This window comes from Bos javanicus, chromosome 20, assembly GCF_032452875.1.
Source record: "Bos javanicus breed banteng chromosome 20, ARS-OSU_banteng_1.0, whole genome shotgun sequence".
Classification (NCBI taxonomy): domain Eukaryota; kingdom Metazoa; phylum Chordata; class Mammalia; order Artiodactyla; family Bovidae; genus Bos; species Bos javanicus.
This window is the reverse complement of record NC_083887.1, coordinates 8457957-8479532: the sequence shown is the minus strand read 5'-3', so window position 1 is coordinate 8479532 and position 21576 is coordinate 8457957. Positions and strand designations below refer to the sequence as shown.

Below are 21576 nucleotides of genomic sequence, written 5' to 3'. Positions count from 1 at the left end.
TTACAGATGTATTTTTGGTTTTACATTGCCAGATGCTTTCCTTTAATAAATGTAAGTTATTTCTAACTAACTTTGAAAAGTGGACATTTACTTTTAAAATTGGTGTAGAGCCATAGTATATTACTCTTTCTTGGGAAATATGTCAGATATCAAATCTGCCTGTTTTATTTTAAAATGTGCTGTTACTAATTGATTCTCACCTCTATTAAAATACTACTGTATCTGTTCATGTATTTGAGGTTTGTTTAGGAGACTGACATTTTAGAAAAAGTAGCAACAAACATGGTTAGTACTTTTGTGTGCTCTTTATTTTGTGTTTTAAAGAAAATTTGTATGTATTTCTTATTTAAATATATTTCTTCATGTATAATTAAAGAAGACATCAAATGGAGCTCCCTATGGTTATAATGAGAGAATAGACTTACCACGTGATGTTAAGTAATGGGTAGACAGATATGGACAGGTCTGTCATTAGGATTGGTCATTAGACACTGGTTCTGTTGCTAAGTGTAGTAGAGTTAAGCTTTCTCCTTTATTGTTCTTGCTTGCATAACTTGTTTCTTTTGACTCCAAAACATTATGGTCTTTTTCAGCATATTGGCATACCAACATAAAGAACTACATATTTTGTAAAACATTGTGGTTTATTTTATTTAAGATAAAACTCGTATTTTTGTTGCACGTTTCAGCTTTAAGATAAGAAAACTATTGTTTGTTAATAAATTTATAGTGAAAATAAATTAACTTCTGATGAGCTCTAGGCCTAAAATTATTGGTGTGTGTGGAATTTTAACATTTACTTTCCACTTGCCTGTTTTGATACCCTTAGTTTACTAATTAATGAAAAAGTCAACAGATATGTTTGGCATTTACTGTAGTGCTCATCATGCATTTTATTTCTGAATGATTTATAGCATTTATTTGATGAGTGCAACATTGAATATAAATTTTAATACTTTGTTTTATTTTATATACACACTCCTATAAATAAAATATTTAAAATTTTCTTAGTTTATTGATACTTTTCTGTAATGATCAATATTTAGTAGTTTTGAACTTTAGCCAGTACTTATCTGGAATTAGGGGCTTTAAAAGAGGACATGAAATTCTACTGCTATGTAAGAAATGATTGATCAATTTGATGGTATAGAAATGAATATCATAAAATTAGAAAAAATACACCACAGAAGGATTTGAATCACTAAAAATACAGTTGGGCAGAGTGTATTTGCAAGATGTTTAACAAGGGGCTAATTATTTTCCTTTGCAAAATTTTTATACAAGTAAGTTTAATAAAAGACAAGCAAGTATCCCAGTAGGAAAAGGGCATTAGGATAAAAACAGGCAATTTTAATAAGAATAAATAAAAGGTTGTGGTGAATAATCATGCTGCTGCTACTGCTGCTAAGTCGCTTCAGTCGTGTCCGACTCTACAACCCCATAGACAGGAGCCCACCAGGCTCCCCCATCCCTGGGATTCTCTAGGCAAGAATACTAGAGTGGGTTGCCATTTCCTTCTCCAATAAGTAATGTTATTCAAAATTGTAGTCTTCTTCTGATGCAAATTAAAATGAAATTTCTATATTCACCAATCATACTGGCAAAAGTTTTGATACATGTGTACTGTTGTTAAGACTGTAAACTGGTATAATCTGTCTTGTGCATAGTTTGGCAGTATCTCTCCAAATAAGAAATGTATATTCTTTTTGACTTTGCAGTGCTGCTGCTAGGGCTTTACTGTTATTGCTATAGTCACAGGCATTGTGTGTATGTGCATGTGTGTGCTGCTAAGTCACTTTAGTCGTGTCCGACTCTGTGTGACCCCATAGACGGCAGCCCACCAGGCTCCCCCATCCCTGGGATTCTCCAGGCAAGAACACTGGAGTGGGTTGCCATGTCCTTCTCCAGTGCATGAAAGTGAAAAGTGCAAGTGAAGTTGCTCAGTCGTGTCCGACTCTTAGCGACCCCATGGACTGCAGCCTACCAGGCTCCTCCGTCCATGGGATTTTCCAGGGAAGAGTACTGGAGTGGGGTGCCATTGCATGTGTGTATTGATATATATATATATACACACACATGTATATATATATATTCTTCATCAAGATATATGCTTATATAGATAAGGAGAAAAGGTAGATAGAGACATGTTTATTTCAACACTGTTGATATTAGCAAAAAATTGGAAGCACTAAAGAAAGCATCAGTTAAAATGGGGATTGGTTAAATTATTAAACATTCACTTGAAGACATAGTCATGTTACAGAGCTAGATGGCTCTGTGTCTGTTGATGGGAAGAACTATGTGGTCTTTAAAATAATTGCTTTTTAAAATATATACATGTGTATATGATATGCATTCTCTTTTTTAAAAAGAATGAGTTACAAGATGTTGAATTTTGGTTACCTTTGAAGAGAAGGATTACAGTAGTGATCAGCAGAGAAAGGAGGCTTTCATTTTTTGTTGTTTCCTTTTATTTATGGCCTCTGGTTTATTTAGGGCTTCCCTGGTGGCTCAGTCAGTGAAGAATCTGCCTGCAGTGGAGGAGACCTGAGTTTAATCTGTGGGTCAGGAAGATCCCCTGGACAAGGAAATGACAACCCACTCCAGTATTCTTGCCTGGAAAATTCCACGGACAGAGGAGCCTGGTGGGCTACAGTCCATGAGGTTGCAAGAGTCGAATAGGACTTAGTGACTAAACCACCATGATTTATTTATGGCCTCAGTTCAGTTCAGTTCAGTCACTCAGTCATGTCCGATTCTTTGTGACCCCATGGACTGCAGCACGCCAGGCCTCCCTGTCCATCATCAACTCCCGTAGTTTACCCAAACTCACGTCCATTGAGTCGGTGATACCATCCAACCATCTCATCCTCTCTCGTCCCTTTCTCCTCCTGCCTTCAGTCTTTGCCAGCATCAGGGTCTTTTCCAATGAGTCAGTTCTTCGCATCGGGTGGCCAAAGTATTGGAGATTCAGCTTCAACATCAGTCCTTCCAGGGAATACTCAGGACTGATTTCCTTTAGGATGGACTGGTTGGATCTCCTTGCAGTCCAAGGGACTCTCAAGAGTCTTCTCCAACACCACAGTTCTAAAGCATCAATTCTTCAGCGCTCAGCTTTCTTTATAGTCCAACTCTCACATCCACATGTGACTACTGGAATTTCCATAGCCTTGACTAGACAGACCTTTGTTGGCAAAGTAATGTCTCTGCTTTTTAATATGCTGTCTAGGTTGGTCATAACTTTCCTTCCAAGGAGTAAGCGTCTTTTAATTTCATGGCTGCAGTCACCATATGCCGTGATTTTGGAGCCCCCCAAAATAAAGTCTGCCACTGTTTCCACAGTTTCTCCATGTATTTGCCATGAAGTGATGGGACTGGATGCCATGATCTTAGTTTTCTGAATGTTGAGCTTTAAGCCAACTTTTTCACTCTCCTCTTTAACTTTCATCAAGAGGCTCCTTAGTTCTTCTTCACTTCCTGGCATAAGGGTGTTGTCATCTGCATATCTGAGGTTATTGATATTTCTCCCAGCAATCTTGATTCCAGCTTGTGCTTCATCCAGCCCAGTGTTTCTTATGATGTACTCTGCATATAACTTAAATAAGCAGGTTGACAGTATACAGCCTTGACGTACTCCTTTCCTGATTTGGAACCAGTCTGTTTTCCATGTCTAGTTCTAACTATTGCTTCCTGACCTGCATACAGATATCTCAAGAGGCAATTATGGCCTATTTGTCACCTTTTTGTTTATGGCTAGTCTTACTGTAACTTAAATGTCAGCTACTTTGGTAGGGAAATATCCATCGTTTTCTTTTCCTTTCTTCAAAGGTCTATGTATGTAATTTTAAAAAATTATTTTGAGATACAGATCTTTTGAAAGTTGACGAACTGTAAATTGCTCTCTTCTTTTAGTTTTAGCTAATTTCCCCTCTCCAGAGAGATTGAGAAATATACCGTTGACTTGTGAGCTCTTATCCCAATATTTAAAAAAAATTACTACCACCACTATCCGCCAACTGCCTCTAAGGTTGTTGACTAAAGTTACCTGCTCGTTTCTTTTTCTTGTACTGCTTTTGACTTAATAGTTTGCTCTAGCAGTATGGGGCCCTAATATAGAAACCATGGATTGAATGGACAAAGGTGTAAACAGGTAATGTGTAAGTTTTTATCAATATCATGAATAGTTCTAGCATTGAAAACCTTATACAGTAAAAATTACTGCTATTTTTTTAAAAAAACACATGCCAAGAAAGCATTTTATTTTTAAATAATTGTCAATTTATAGATCATTACAAAGATAATACAGAGCAGTCTCATGTGCCTTTCATCTTGCCTCTCCTGATGGTAACATCTTGTAAAACTTTGGTACAGTAACATATATAACTAGAATATTGATACTGCTGCTGCTGCTGCTGCTCAGTCGCTTCAGTCGTGTCCAACTCTGCAACCCCATAGACGGCAGCCCACCAGGCTCCCCCGTCCCTGGGATTCTCCAGGCAAGAACACTGGAGCGGGTTGCCATTTCCTTCTCCAATGCATGAAAGTGAAAAGTGAAAGTGAAGTCGCACAGTCGTATCTGACTCTTAGCGACCCCATGGACTGCAGCCTACCAGGCTCCTCTGTCCATGGGATTTTCCAGGCAAGAGTACTGGAGTGGGGTGCCATTGCCTTCTCCAATATTGATACTAATACAGTCAAAACAACATTACCATTAAATAAGGATCTTTTTTTCCCTCACCTATTTAACCCTGTCCTAGTGCTCAGATCCCTGGAATTTACTGATCTGTTTATCACCTCTATATGTTGACCTTTTCCAGAATGTCAGATAAATGGGATCCTATAAGATACAACTTTTTCAGACTGGATTCTTTTGCCCTAGGAATATTAGATATGCATTTAAGATTTATTCATATTGTTGCATGACTCCATAGTTCATTCCTTTTTTGGCAGTAAAGAGTATCACTGTATAGATGTCCCACAGTTTACTTATTTACCTATTGAAGGATATTTTGCTTGCTGCTTCTTTTAGGTGATTATGAATAAAGCAGCTTAATAACATTTGTGTGCAGGTTTTTGTGGGAAAATAGTTTTACTATCAAGTGGGTGAATACCTAGGAGTGTGATTGCTGGATTTCTGGGAGGATCTTTCATTTTAATTGCCCCTTTTCTGTCACTTTTCTTCTGATACTACCCTCCCCCCACCAACCACCTCTGGCAACTACTAATCTTTTCTCCATTTCTATAAACTTGTCATATCAGTAATGTTATTTAAGTGGAATTGTATGTAACCTTTTCAGATGGACATTTTTTCACTCAGCACCCTTTTCTGGAGATGATTCCAGATTGTTGCATGTATAAATAGTTCCTTCCTTTTTATTGCTGAACAGTATTCCACGATGTAGGTATACCAAAGTCTGTTCACTTATTGTGGGATATTTAGTTGTTTCCAATTTTTGACTATTAGAAATCCTACTTTGAACAATTGTATACAGGTCTTTGTGTACATAATGTTTTCTTTTGACACTGGTATTTTTCTTTCTGAAGTCTATTTTATTAGTATCTAATAGTGAAATAGTCACTGTCATTTTTATTTTTTAAATGAATATTTCCTGGTGTATATACTTTTTCATTTTCCTTTCAACCTACCCCTTTTTGTTTATTTGAAGTGAGTTTCTTATGGGTAGCATATGGGTCATGTTTTTTTAATCCATCCTGTCAATCTGTCTTTTGATATATATGTGTATAGTATATTAATATGTAATGTAATTATTGACATGTTGGGGTTTGTCTGCCATTTAATTTTTTGTTTTTGTTCTTACCTGTCTTTGAATTTTGTTTTCTTTTTCCTACTTTTCTGTGGGTTATTTGAACCTTTTGTTTTTAGAATTTCACTTGGATTTATAGTTTGGTTTTTTTGTTTCTTTTCTGAAGCATATCACTTTGTATATCATTTTAGATGGTTACTGTGGGTCACTCTCCAGTGTCTTCAGATGGATGTTTTTGTTTATTTTGACCAGAGTTTATTGATGTAATTTGCAGGAGGTTGATTCAAAGCAGTTTATTTGGTCTTATAGAAAACAGCTCTGTATTATTTTAAATTAGTACATTGTATAGTATAGTGTATTGTAAACAAATTTTAAAATAGGGTAAGTAGCAGATCCCACATAGAACCTCTAGGAGATTAAATATCTGCTATATTTATAGGGTATCAAGAATACAAATAAAGTATTTTAAAAAAAACTTTTTCATTCTGATTTTTAATGAATCCACATTTGGCAAGGTTTCTTTAAAGTATCATTTGCAGATTATTTGCACTTTAAGTATTATTTGCACATTAGCAAGCAACATACAGAACTCAAAGAAAGTGCTCTACTTCTGGGGTCATAACTACATCACTTGTCATCTTTTTGTCTATGGAATCTGCTCTTTACCTTATATTAGATATTTCACTTCTAAACTTTAATCCAGTCTGTTAACTCACTGCTAGCTACATTAGGGAAAAGGCAATGGCACCCCACTCCAGTACTCTTGCCTGGAAAATCCCATGAATGGGGGAGCCTGGTAGGCTGCAGTCCATGGGATCACGAAGAGTCGGACACGACTGAGCGACTTCACTTTCACTTTTCCCTTTCATGCATTGGAGAAGGAAATGGCAACCCACTTCAGTGTTCTTGCCTGGAGAATCCCAGGACGGGGAAGCCTGGTGGGCTGCCGTCTATGGGGTCGCACAGAGTCAGACACGACTGAATCGACTTAGCAGCAGCAGCAGCTGGTACATTAGAATCTAACAGGCACAGCACAAGGTTTATACAGTTATAACTTGGAAGCTGAAACTGTGTAAACCTTGTGCTGTGCCTCTTAGATTAGCAATCCCTCATGTTTCTCTTGATGAGCTTCAACCAGTGATTGGAGGAAGACTGGGAAACTTTACCAGGAGAAATGATATAGGCTGTCCTCTGCATGCATGCTCAGTCGTATCCGACTGTGTGACCCCATGGACTGTGTGTAGCCCACCAGGCCCCTCTGTCCATGGAATTTTCCAACCAAGAATATTTATGTTTGTTGCCATTTCCTACTCCAGGGATCTTCCCCACCCAGGGACTGAACTTGTGTCTCCTGCATTAGCAGGCAGATTTCTTTATCACTACATCACCTGGGAAGGCCATTGGCTGTCCAGTTACATACAACTGGTAAACCCTGGTTTTTCTTGGCAGTCCTTTTTTCCTCCCCATTTTCAAAAACTTTTAATTTGGAAATATAGTCTAACCTCAAAAAATACATATACAAGAGTAAACTAGTACAAAGAACACTTGTATACCTTTAACGTTTTACTACATTTGCATACGTACATGTGTTTTTAATATTTTTCAGATCCATTTGAGCATACATTTTATAGTCTTTAGCCTAACTACAAAAGCATTTTTAGAGAAGTGACCCTTCTGTATCCCTTCTGCTTCATTGCCCTTCCTTCTTTGGAACCAGCTTTATTTTATTTATCTTTTCAGTATTTTTTTTAATAAAGATAAACATATCTATATGTTAAATTTTAAATTTCCCCATCTTTCTTACTTAAAAGGTAGTATACTATATATGTTCTCTTGTACTTGTTTTTTTTCAGTTAGCAGTATTTCCTGGAGGTCTCTACATATCAGTTCATAAAAACTTCTCATCTTTTTTGTTTTTAAATACCTGCATAGTACTTAATTTTGTGTATACACCTATAATTTATTCATCTATACTTGGACACGTTGTGCTTTCCAAAATTGTGAGTTACAGATAACCTTATTGCATGTATATTTTTAAATTCTTGGGGGGTATATCTTCAGAATAAATTCCTAGAAAAGGAACTCTTGGGTAGAAGAATAAGCATGTAAATATTTTTATTAGATACTGCTGTTTTTCTCTCTGTGTGAATTGTACTATTTTGTATTTATACCAGCACAATATAAAAGTACATTTCTTCACAGCTTTGCCAACAGAGTATATTTTCAAACTTGAATTTTTATCCAGTCTCATGGGTAAAAGATGGTATTTTAGTATAGTTGAAATTTTCTTGGTAGTCTTTTATTTATTTGTTTTGTAATTTTGATATGTATTTCCATGTACTCAAGCTGTCAGTCCTCTGATTTTACCTCCTCTCTTCCATGATACACACAATCCCATGCTTTTATTTCTTAATTTTGAAGATTTGGGTGAAAAGTTGGTTGTTCGAAGAACTGCTGGCATGCCTAGTGGAACACCTGTTCTCTTCCTTTCCGTGTGTATCCTGTTTGGTTTGCAGTGCTCTTCTCTTTTAGACATCTTAAGTATGGAGTATCATTAGAAGCTAACTAAAAAGACATAATTTCCCATAGTGTTAGTAATTTTGTTAATCTCTTGATATTTGATAAATTATAGTAAAATCCCTCAGTAATAGTTAAATTAAGACTGTTTTGATAACCTTTACTGTTTTTGCAGTTGGAGCCATTGTTAAAGTTGTTTTCTTTCCCCATAGAACATTCCTGATGTGGATGAAGAAGGCTATAGTATAAAACCAGAAGCAAATCAGAATGATATCCTTTTATCATCTGGGTATTCTTGTGGATTATGTTGGCATATATAAGTAGACAGTTATAACAAAATAATCTATTGTTTAATAAAGACTTTAATTTTTAATTGTAATAAAATGTGCCTCTGTGTTCTTTATTTGATATGTTATGAATAAGTTAGTAGTTATATTTCTGGTAAAATCCATCTTACCTTTTAAAGTTTTTTGTTCCTTTTTATCAATGTGTGAAAAACTGGTTGTGCACTAAGATAATGTAAAAACTCGATTCTTTAACCAATACTCACATACCAAAGAGAACCATTTCTACTCATCTAGTGATTCTGATTCTGAAGATGAAGAACCAAAGAAGTATCGGATAGAAATCAAACCTGTGCATCCAAACAACTCACATCACACAATGGCTTCCTTGGATGAATTAAAAGTGTCTATAGGAAATATAACACTCTCCCCAGCAGTATCTGTAAGTAAGAAAATAAGCAAGTTTCCACTCACTATATAGAAGCCTTTGGGTTTTGTTTAGTAGCTTATCTACCTGCGTCTGGATAGTTTCTAGTGAAGTCACTCAGTCGTGTCCAACTCTTTGTGACCCCGTGGACTGTAGCCTACCAGGCTCCTCTGTCCATGGGATTTTCCAGGCAAGAGTACTGGAGTGGGTTGCCATTTCCTTCTCCAGGGGATCTTCCCAACACAGGGATTGAACCTGGGTCAAAGGACTAACAAAAATTAAAAATCACTTAGTGAAAGAAAGTGAAGTCGCTCAATCATGTCCGACTCTTTCTGACTCCATGGACTGTAGCCTACCAGGCTTCTCCTTCCATGGGATTTTCCAGGCAAGAGTACCGGAGTGGGTTGCCATTTCCTTTGCCAGGGAATCTTCCCAATCAAGAGATCGGGTCTCTTGCATTATAGGCAGCCGCTTTACCCTCAAAATCACTTAGTAATAGTTAATTTAAGCATGTTGGATGAGGAAATAATTTATTATATTTTTAGCTTTATTGAGTATACAGTTTATAATCTTTATACAGGCAAATGAGTTTGTGAGTTTGGCTTAGTTTTGTTTCCTTTTGAATGTGTTTTAAGTGAAAGCATGGAAAATACACTATTTTTGCCATTGATGTATTTTATAAATACTACTATATGTCTCAGGCAGAATTTTGTAAACTACAGTATTAACCTTTTCCTCATCTGATGTTAAAGTCTTTCATCCATTTTTTGGGTTTGTTTTTTTTTTTTTTTTGGTAAGCTTTATTGTAAAAGGGAATTCCATTAAAATGAATCTCATGATTAAATTGTATCTTCTTTTTTTTCCTGTCACTGTAATTAATGGTTGTTTTCCATAATTTTCATACTGGAAAAGGCACAGATAAGAATTCTTAGTTGATAGTGATTAATTCCTCAATTCTGAGATACTAAACGATAGGTTTTGAGACAGAAAAACAATCAACATAATGGATCTTTCTAATGATGTCATACTTTTAAATTCAGAAATGTTAAACTGTGGGGAATAAAAGTATGTCTTAGAATGTCAAGTTAGTTTATCTGTACATACTTATTGTGGTTGATATTAAACTTACTGTTCTTGATAATGGAGAATAAAAATTCTCGCCATTTTGTATTATTATTTAATTGCAGATTTAAGTAGTTTATATGTATTTGTTGGAAAAAGTGTTTTTCTCCCAGTGTCATCAGTTCAGTTCAGTTTAGTCATTCAGTCATGTCTGACTCTTTGCAACCCCATGGACTGCAGTATGCCAGGCTTCCCTGTCATCACCAACTCCTGGAGCTTGCTCTAACTCATGTCCATTGAGTCAGTGATGCCATCCAACCATCTCATCCTCTGTCATCCCCTTCTCCTCCCACCTTCAATCATTCCCAGCATCAGGATCTTTTCCAGTGATTCAGTTCTTCGCATCAGGTGGTCAAAATATTGGAGTTTCAGCTTCAGCAATCAGTTCTTCCAATGAATATTCAGGACTGATTTCCTTTACACTTTTAGAATTTGAGAACTGTTTTTTCCACCAAAAAGATATTTCTGAAGTGAGGTTTTATTCTACCATTGTTATTAATACCGAGGTTAAATCATGGTGCATATATATATGAAGTAGGAAGTTGTAAAGCCATTAAAAAGTTTTATTGTGTAAGAGCATAAATAATTTAAAATATATATGTAAATAAAAGCCTAGAGGAAATAAAATATTAATCATCTTTGGGTAGGGAGATAATTGATGCTTTGTGCTATTTTCTTTTTTTTAAAAGGAATGTATTGATTTCATACTCAGAAAATAAGTAATAATCAGAAAAATTAATTATTAATACCAGGTTTGAAAAGAGGATCTTGAGAGTATATTTTGTTGCCTAGTTTGCTTATCTAGCTTAAATTGTTTTTTCCCCCAACAGTGTATGTCTTTTAAGTATATATATATAGATTTTAGATACGATTAAGAAGGGAATAGACAGATTGTTAGAGCATAGAAATATATTTCAAACTCTGAAATGAATACTGTGGTTTTCTTTTTCCTTTTTTTAACACTGTTTTTCTTTTTCTTTTTCTTTCCATGTACTACTAGAGACACAGCCCAGTAAGTGCAAAATTTTATATTTTTATTTATTGACTTAAAAAATCGTTGTATATTTAAACATTGATTTTCAAAATATTTGCTTTTAGATTAGCAAGTCATAGTATCTTGCTGTAGATACTAGTATTTTAAAACATTTCATTTTATTGAATTATTTAAAGGTACACATGTTATTTTTGATTATAAAACAAAAGGTTTTTTCTGTAATCTCTTTAGCTAAATACAGTTTATAATTGAGCAAATATATGAAAAACTTAAAATTATGTTCTCAGTGTTAACATTTTATCAAGTAATTGTATTACAAACATTAAATTATTTGTTTGATGGCACTTGGTTTTTGCATTTCTATTTTAGGTGCAGATGAATCGGAATTCATCTAGTAAGTTTGACATTTAAATTGGTTATTTTAAGTCTATTAAAATTTATCAGAGAATTTGCTAAGCTTGTAGCCTAACATACGTAGTTGTAGGAATGGTCTTTGCTAATCATTAACCATGACAACAGACTATAGAAGTATACCTATTTTGCAACAGAAGACAATTTATGTGTATTATTTCTTTTAGTTTTAAGATGTGCTTTAAGCTTTAATACATGACTACCACATTTTTCATAAATCAGCAAAACCAAAGAGCAGCTTCTGATTAAGCTTATAAAACAGTTAAACTATCATAACTCTTCATGAAGCAGAAGGCGCTTCTGAGTTTTAGCTTGGTCTTTAAGTCATATCACATTTATAGTTTCTATTATAAAGTTTTTAGTATAGTAAATTATACTACAAATGATTTGGGGATGGTAACATCATTTGCAGAATCATGAGTTAAACATAACAGGAATCGAACCAGGGTCTCCTGCATTGCAGGCAGATTTTTTACCAGCTGAGCTATCAGGGAAGCCCAAATATAGCGCACATTGTGGGAAAAACAGAGCTGAGCAGCCCACACCAAAGTTATGCAGTTTTGTGAACAGTGCCTAATAAAAACCATGACATCAGTCGTAATTAAAAATTCTAGCACAGTTCAAAAGACCTATTCTTAGTAAATACCAAACTAAAAGTAAGATTTCATTAATACTTTTAAAAAATAAATGGTAAGTAGCTTGTTGATAGGGGATAGGAGGAAAAAGAGTATAAACTCAGTTTCAGCAACTGAGTTATGAAGATGAGGGCAAAGTGCGGAAAGATAAAGAACACCACAGTAAACACTTTGAGGCAAAACATATGGCTGAGAAAAGCCAAATGGGAGAATGTGATATGAATGGGCATTATGTACAATGTGGAATTATTCCACATTTGTTATTGTTTAGTCGCTAAGTAGTATCCAACTCTTCTGTAACCCCATGGGCCCACCAGATTCCTTTGTCCATGGGATTCTTATCCAGGCAAGAATACTAGAGGGGTTTCCCATTTCCTTCTCCAGGGGATCTTCCCAACCCAGGGATTGAACCTGTTGCCTCCTGCATTGGCAAGTGGATTCTTTACCACTGAGTCACCAGGGAAGCCTGTTATTCCTCACAGTTTGCTGTAATTACCCATGCTGATGTGTTCTGCATTCATCAGCTATTCTTGGTGATGCAAAACATTAAGGTGCAGTGAAAATTGCTTATGAACCAACAGAACTTTTGCTTTACTGATGCTGTTCCCCCAGGTACCAGTTGCTTATGAAATGATTCATGTTACAAATGCAGAAGGTAGAAAAATAGACTATCTCATAAAGAGACTGTTGTTCCAGTTTGTTACAAAAATTTTATTTTTCAAAATAAGGTGTTCTTCAGGAGTTAGTATCTACTTTTGGTCAATAAAATAATCACTAATAATATCTTAGAGCTTGAAAAGTGCTTTCATGATTCATCAGTTAAAATTGTTGAGTGGTACATACGCTTTTAAACATCTGTTCTGATTTTTAGAGTTGCATCCCATATTTTTTTATGAACAGCAGTTTAACAAATATGATGGTTTAGTTGACTCAAGTTATTTCTTATCAAAGATACTAGAGATAAAGGTTCAGCAGAAATTCAGCTCTTATTTTAATATTCTTAAATGGTAGAAAATTTGTAAAAGGATTGTTTTCCTTTTCTTCGTGTGTGTGTGTGTTATTATCAGAATTTAAAAGTTGATCTGTGTGTAGTAGTTCTCTTTACATTAAAATATTTTATTGGATTAATTTTTTCATAATATTTCAACTTTTTAACTAGGTGAAGAGTTAACAAAATCAAAGCCGTCTGCTGCATCCAATGAGTAAGTTTTACGTTCAAAATCTTTTGTAAATGACTTTATTTTTTAGAGAAATTTTAGGTTCACAGCAAAATTGAGTGGAAGGTACAGAGGTTTTTGCTTATATGCTTTGCCTCCACATATGCCAAACCTCCCCTGCTATCAGAATCCACCACCAGAGGAGCATAGTTACAATTGATGAACCTCTGTTGACAAATTGTTAACACCCCCAAAGTCCATGGTTTACATTAGGATTCACTCTTGGTGTTGTATGTATCCTGTGAGTTTTGACAAATGGATAATGACATGTGTCCACCATTATAGTATCGTACAGAATAATTTCACTGCCCTAAAAATCCTGTGTCTTCTACCTATTTAATCCTTTCCTCCCCACTACATTTAAATTTTAAGTATCCTTTTTTTCTTTCTAGAGAGTTTTACTTTCTCTGTAGTTTTAACTCTAGAAGACTGTTTATATTCATCCCATTTCCTAAGCTGTGAAATGTCAGAGTTTTTAGATGTTTTAAATTATTTCTCATTTGACAGTATTTATTTCTATGATAATTAGAAAAACATTCATTCCACTGTATTTGGCTTTGGGATCCTCACTGCTTTTGTAAGTAAATGATAGTATCCCAAAGTCATGCACGTCTATTTGTTTTTAACTCTAGTTTACATTGGCGTGTAGCTGATTACCAGTGTTGTGACAGTTTCAGGTGGAGAGCAAGGGACTCAGCTACACATGTACATGTATCCTTTCTCCCCCCGACTCCCCTCCTGTCCAGGCTGCCACATAACCCTGAGCAGAGTTCCCTGTGCTGCACAGTAGGACACTGGTTATTCATTTTAAATACAGCAGCGTGCATGTCTATATTTCAACTAGTTATTCTCATGGAAATTCTCTCACTTTTCCTTCAATTTTGACTTTGTAAAGTAGACTGTATACTTTATGAACCTCAAAACGAAATGTTTCAATTAAGTTGATAAAGGAGAGACGACGTGTTGCCAGTTGTTCTTAAAAAGAAAAAATATTTTAAGCCAGTGTTGCATGGGTTTTTTCCCTCACTTCTATATTAGTAAGAATACTTTAAATATTTATTGCATGAGTAAAAGTAGACTTAATTAAATGGATAGTTTGAAATGGAAACTTCCGAAGCTAAGCACTAATTGAGCACACCAGTGGTATTCATTTGATTTTTCATTTTTAAAGATAAATTGTTTAGTGTTTTAAGACTGTTTTCAGGAATCATTTATACAATTATGATTCTGTACTTTATCATAAGTGTGTTTCCATATGGGTACCTGTTGAGATATTAGATCTCCACTTATAAGTGATTGTAATATTTTATTATCGTGGGCCTGTTTTCTCAGATTTCTAAAAAATATTTTAAATAATGGTAGTTTGATACATTAAATTATTTTAAAGTGGGGATCAATTTTATTTTTTTGCATAAATACAATTTTTATTTGTCAAGAATATCTCAGTAAATTTGGGAAAATTAGTTTAAAAAGGGGTACAAAGGTCAGGTGTTCAGAATAGAGATTAAGCATCTTAAAAGGGGTATGACTCAAATGAAAAAGAGAAACATTTATATAAAAGTTTGTATTAAAGTGAAGAGCCAAGATTGAAATCCTGAGAGTAACTAGTTTGGAGGATTCCAAAGGTTAGTGGAGGAAAATCTTTGGTTATGCAGCACATGGAGGTTTCTGAAACGAAAATGTTCATGCTCTTGATTTTGTAGTTAGTCTTGGTAACCTCTCATAAAAAGGCATGTATGACCCATACATCCAGTGGCCCAGGCAGGGATTACCGAGGGAGAAATTCTGCCTGTGCCTGATTTACTACAGTGGTCAGACCGTTGAAGTTTGTAGCATCATTTATATACATAGGGCTTAAGCCACCACCCTGTACTTAAAAGATACTTTTTAAAAAGTCCTTTACCCCCTTTCTTCATCAACTTAAACAAAATTTCTATTTGATTTCATGTCACTTAAGAAATTTCTGTCCAAGACTGGGTTCTAGATGTGAATTTCACAAATCTGACACTGCCATAGAGTTAGCTCCATGAGTTTAGGCAGCTCTTTTAGACTCCCCATGCTGCTTTTCATTTGTAAAACTGAAATTAATTTCCATTCTGGCAGCTCCTATGATTATTAGAATATAACAAGATTTAATTTGTAGGGATTAAACTATTCTCACTTAAGAACTTTACATAATGTTATTGTAGGGTTCTGTTTATAGCAGTTAATACAGTTTATTAAACCTATTTACCTGCTAATTAAGTTCTTCATATATTCAACTGGCAGAACATCCAGTTCTTTGATCATATATATTGCTGTTGTAGTTCTTTCTATGAAATGTATTCCTAGATTTTATAACTAATAAAATGCTCATTTGCTAAAATGCTTCTTTTTAAAATGTTGTGATAGGAAAGGGACCAGTGATTTACTTGCTTGGGACCCCCTGTTTGGACCATCTCTTGATTCATCATCTTCAGCTTCATTAACTTCATCATCGTCATCAGGTAAATATATTTATTTTTTTAAACTGCAGCAGTTATTTTTTCTAACTGATTTATCCATTATTTCAATGTTGTACTTAACTATCAAAAATTTAACTTGTCCTCTGATCATATTGCCATATAAAAGTAATTGTGTACTGATTTGTTAATTTACATTAAAGACCATATGTCTTTAAAGTAAAAATTCATCAAAAACCAACTTTTTTTCCCTTTGTATATCACTGCACAAATAATAATTTTTAGTATTCAACTGTGTGTTAATATAGATGTGTGTTATTGTGTTAATATAACTAGTGTATGTTATATATAACTAGTAATATATAAGATGTGTGTTAATATAACTAGTCCATTCTTGATGTACATTCAAATTGCATCCAATTTTTATTGTTATGGACATTAATAGATAAAACAGATTTTGTCCACACGTCTCATATCTTTATAATAATTTATCAGTACAAGATTTAGGAGTCACAAGGTATGCCCATTGATGCTTATTGCCAAACTGCTTTCCAGAAAGGCTTCAGCACTTCCCAAGAAGTGCATGAAAAGAACTTAATGAATGCATTTTAGTTAGTCTTCTGGAAAGAATATATTAAATTCCTCTTTTCTTCAAAATATAAAATCCCATTAGTCAACAATCAAAGCATGTTTAATAAAACTGCTTGTTCAAAAACAGAAAATAAAATCACTTTAAGTTGATCTTCAAACTTCTTTGGGATTTCAGAAATGCCATACAGTATTTAGAGTTAAGGAAGTGTTGCATGAAGTCCTTTTTATTGTCAGTATTTTATATATGAAAAAATTAAAGTTCAGAGATGATCAGGAACTTCTCTAACACCGTATAACTAGGAAATGAGGCATAGATTCAAACCTGGATTTTACTAATTCCAAAATCTTCATTCAATTCATCATACTCTGGCAGATAAAACAGTAAGTTACATTGAAACACTTTGCTACAAATACTAAAATAAACACTAGTATTTCCAGTTGGATTGTTTAGAAACTAATGTTTTTTAGTTCTAGAAATTATGTGGATTTTAGGCAACCTTAACTGAAAAATTGAGAATTTTGAAGAGTAAGAATCAGTCGTTAGATAATTGAACATATTCTGAAGTGGCATTATAGCCTTTCTCATTTGGCTTTTGTTTACTGTTCAGTTTTAGGAAACTAATCTTACTAATGGATCTTATAAGTAAAATAATTGTATAGGAAAAACTGAAGTTGTATTAAGGTCTTAATCAAAATTCTCACATTGTCTGTTCTCACAGAGGTTTCCGCCATACAGAAATTTCTTCATAATTCCACCATTGTTTCTGTTTTCTTTAGCACAATCTCTCTCTTTTCAAAAAATTGCTCTTTTCCTCTTGCTACCGTCTAAAGAATGTTTTGCCCATATTCCTTTCAACTTCAGGTAAAACAAAAAAATGATACTTTAGTTGTCATTTGATGTTTAGTGGGTTGGGAGTGATAAAACTTTCTTTTTGCTTATTTTAAAATTTATTTTGATACGCTTTTTAAAACCTTCCTATTAAGTCTAAAAAATACTATATGATTTTCCCTTCAAAGAATGTTAGTGTTGTTGAAAAGAGTTATTCTGCTGTGCAATAATTATTATTAGGTCTTCACCCATAATTATTATTAGGTCCTCACCTGGACAGGATATAATTATTGATAAAACTGATGAATACATTATGATGATTCTATTTCATAAGACTGGCTCTAAGTGAAATTATTAAATAGGCATTTTGTCTTAAATTTCCTTCCACCTCTTTTTGCAGTACATGTCTCCCTTATTTTAACATTGTCTACATCATTAACCCATTTTCACGTTAGAATGGGCCAGGTTGTCAGATTATTCCCTCCTCTCTTTTGTCCCCTCCAGAATGTTAATTCATTAATGACTCCATCTCAACTAAACTAGTCTAAGAAAATAATTCCTATCAGTTAGTAACTGATACATTAAACCTTTCAATGTTTTGTATTTAAAAAACATGCTTGGAGCTTGGTACAGAAGTGTTTTCAGTTGCTTTTTCTACCATATAGATGTTATATATGTATAACTTACATACAAATTTATATATAATAAAAACATGTATATAAAGTTTAATATAAATATCTCATACCTGCCTCCCCTTTGATAAGTGCTAGTATAGACCATCTCAACTTCAACACTGATTTCGCCTGTCTTACTCCCTGTGACAGTTTTAAGTTTTATTGCTTGTTGAGGAACACAGTACCCAGCACCATCACTTTGACACCTTGTCAAATCTTTTAGACTTTTACGGACTCTTAGCATTACCTTTTGCTCCTCTGGGAAAAAAAAAGAATAATTCTGGCTTTATGTATTTTGGGGCCTTAAATTTAGTTTCTTATTCTTGTAATTATTTTCCGCGATGAATATAAAGTTTGAGCTCCTTGTCTTGTTCCATGTATTATTAAAATTTTCTGTTTTTGAGTAATTAAAATAATACTACCTGAAATAAGAACTATTTGCCTATATAGATTTATATTTTAATTTTAGAATTTTCTTGTTGCTTCTAGTTTTCAGTTGCTTTCTTCTGTTGCTGTTGTTCTTAATGAACAAAATAGGAACTCCGCTTTTCTCTCCCAGATTGATTTGTCTGGGCGTGTGATAATTCAGTGTTAACTTGAAACCAGGTCAGATTTGGGGTCTAGAAAACCCATCACCAGACTATTCCACCAACCCTCTCTGCTCTCCTGCTGTGATGACGCCACCAGGAAGCATAAAAAATTTTCTTTTGCTTCATGGTTGCAAAGTTGGTGGATTTCCTTTACTGAGGAACTTGTTAAAATTACTAGTGGAGCCCAGAAGGCACTCGAGATTGCATTGTAAAGCTGAATGAAAATACTTTCAGGTTCTCTGGTGCTTTGGATAGATTTGTTTATAATTTATGTATTATAACTTACAACTAATAGATTAATTTGTAACAGTGAAGACAATGAATATTGCTGTTAGTTTTTCTCAAAAAGCAAATTCTGATTATTCAAAGAAGTGGAACTTGACACTCCTACCAGGCTTGGATTGAATCAGTCTAAATGCCACTTGTTCTGTATTTACGTGTTAATACCTCTGCTATGTTAAGCCCTCTCACAAGCGTGAAGTAGCTTGAGTGTTGGTCACTGCTGGTTTTGTTGATAATGAACACATCTTTAAAGTAAATGTGTCATCGCACAAGAAAGTATTCCAGCCCTCAGGTTATTTCACATTTTTTCCAGCGTTCAGCTTACAGTAAGGGGGCAGCATGAAAGAACCGGTGCTGACTGGAAGATGGCAGCTGCTAAACTTAATTTCTCATCAGGGTTCTACTGTTTTCTTCAGGCAGCCTGAACTGTGCTTGCATCTTTTATCTCTCCATGTGATCTGCTTTCTAGATAATTCCGTGCCCCCATGCATTTGCTTTCACTCCTATGTAACTGCCTTTTTCTTTGGGTCTCTTCCTACCACCTCCACGCTCCCTTTTACTCCTCCATTGCTGACTAAGAGTTCTCAGCTCTACTGTTTATTTTTCTGTGTGCGTACTCAGGCACTTTCTTATATTTTTAGCTTGGCGCGTTGTAAATGTACAGAAGTTACTGAGATACATTCTTCAATCTAAATTACAGACCCACTTCTTAGAGTGGACCAAAGGAATTTGAAGGGCCTTTTAATTAAGGATTATTTAAATGTATTTGCTTCCATTCTACATTCTTGCTTTGATTATACTAATACGTGTGTAACTTTTGATAATATACGCTTGAACTTTATTCATTAATTTCTGTCATGCTGAGAGTTATTTTTAATTAGGACTACTAAGATTTGTATTTCTGATTTTTAAAACTGCAATATTTGCAAATAGTGTTGAAAAACATTGAACACTAAATTTATGTAGGATTTAGGAAGTTAATATATAATTTTCTGTGTTTGCCAAAAATTAATTATAGTGATTTGGGGAGGGTTTTTGTAAACTAATAAGATATTTTGATTGTCACCAAAAAATGGCACAGTGTGGTTCAACTTAAAAGTGAGATTACAAGTTTAATTAAGGTAGATATTTTATTTAGAGTTCATGTTTTTACTTTGAAGATGTTGCTTCAAAGGCTTGTTCTTACATAAGTGTAAAGTACAAGTATTGGCAAGAAACTAAAGACCTTAGGCCTTAAATTAGTTTACTTTTACCTTCTTATTAGGTTTAATTTTTATATGTATAAATAATTGAAGCTAATATAATTTATAATTGTCAGTTTTATTGAAAACTTAATTTTTTTCAGGAATATTATTGGTAACTCTGAGAAAGTCATATTTGATAGACTCCCAGCATTTCACAAATAGCCATAATTACATTTGAAAGAAAAAGAACTTCTGAAAAATGAGCTTTGAATCCTAATGATTCCTCTGTCATGGAATGTTTTTATCTAACGATTGCTATGTATTAATGGTTTTCTTCAAATCCTCTTTTTCCACCCACCAGCCAGGCCCACAACTCCTCTTTCTGTAGGCACCATTGTCCCACCTCCAAGGCCTGCTTCCAGACCAAAGCTTACTTCAGGCAAACTCTGTGGGATTAATGAAATAGTATGTACTCAGTTTTCTTTTTCATTATAACTGTTTTGATTTAATATGCAAATGATATTTTTCTGTATGTTCCTTTACTGCTAAATCCTTGGCATTTTCTACTTAAGTCTTCACAGTATAGAAAAATTTTCCCTGCTTTACTTCATCTTTTACTTGCCAGTTTAATTGCCAGAATTAAATTTCTAAGTGTCAAGCTTAATCTTTTCCCCTGATACACATCTGCAGTGTTACCCCATAATCCATGTATTGAATGTTTTAGCTGAAGTAAAACAGAACAGATTGAAGGAAAGAAGACTAGTTTGGGAGAGTCTGACTCTGAATAGAACCCAAATAACTGGGGACAGAAAGTGTCTTTCACCTCTTTGTATCTAGTACCCATGACTTGACATGTAGTAGGCACTAAGTAGGGAGAAGGCGATGGCACCCCACTCCAGTACTCTTGCCTGGAGAATCCCATGGACGGAGGAGCCTGGTGGGCTGCAGTCCATGGTGTCACTAAGAGTCGGACACGACTGAGCAACTTCACTTTCTCTTCACTTTCATGCATTGGAGGAGGAAATGGCAGCCCACTCCAGTGTTCTTGCCTGGAGAATCCCAGGGACGGGGGAGCCTGGTGGGCTGCTGTCTGTGGGATCGCACAGAGTCGGACACGACTGAAGTGACTTAGCAGCAGCAGCAGGCACTAACTAAATACTTAATTCACATAACTTTATAAACAGGAAAGGGTTGTTTTTAATTAAGCTCAGTATTCCATATTTTAAAGATGAAACACCTCAGGAAGTGTTGGTAATGTGTTATTGAAACAGTTAGGAATTTGGAAGGAAAAAATCCATTCACCAAGTAAAAGATAAATGGATTAGAATCATATTTTTTGTATTTGTTTTTAACCAGAAAACTGGAGAGACAATAGAATTAAGATTTTCTCCTCTGAATGGGGCAAACTTTTCTCAGTAAGGAGGCATTACAATGAATTATAAGGAAAATGTAGACAGGTTTATAAAATGCCAAAAGTGAAGCAATATTTAGGAAGAAAATACTTGCTTCAAATGAAAAAAAGAGTTAGTGAAAACTCAGATAATACTAAGACCTCCTCAAACTAAATCAGGCAAAGCTAATATAGACAGCTCGTAAGACAGAAATGCCAGTTT

The 21576-nt window shown here is 34.6% G+C and overlaps 1 protein-coding gene across 2 annotated transcripts in view; it reads left to right on the top strand.

Moving 5' to 3' along the window:
• The window catches only part of FCHO2 (FCH and mu domain containing endocytic adaptor 2), a 126118-nt gene that overhangs the window by 77145 nt on the left and 27397 nt on the right, over nucleotides 1–21576 (top strand). For both annotated transcript variants that reach the window (XM_061393291.1, XM_061393292.1), the window contains 7 exons: nucleotides 8495–8555; nucleotides 8836–9008; nucleotides 11116–11127; nucleotides 11479–11503; nucleotides 13315–13357; nucleotides 15764–15858; nucleotides 20325–20428. In XM_061393291.1, coding sequence (XP_061249275.1) covers nucleotides 8495–8555; nucleotides 8836–9008; nucleotides 11116–11127; nucleotides 11479–11503; nucleotides 13315–13357; nucleotides 15764–15858; nucleotides 20325–20428 — 513 coding nt within the window. The remainder of the gene's footprint in view (nucleotides 1–8494; nucleotides 8556–8835; nucleotides 9009–11115; nucleotides 11128–11478; nucleotides 11504–13314; nucleotides 13358–15763; nucleotides 15859–20324; nucleotides 20429–21576) is intronic.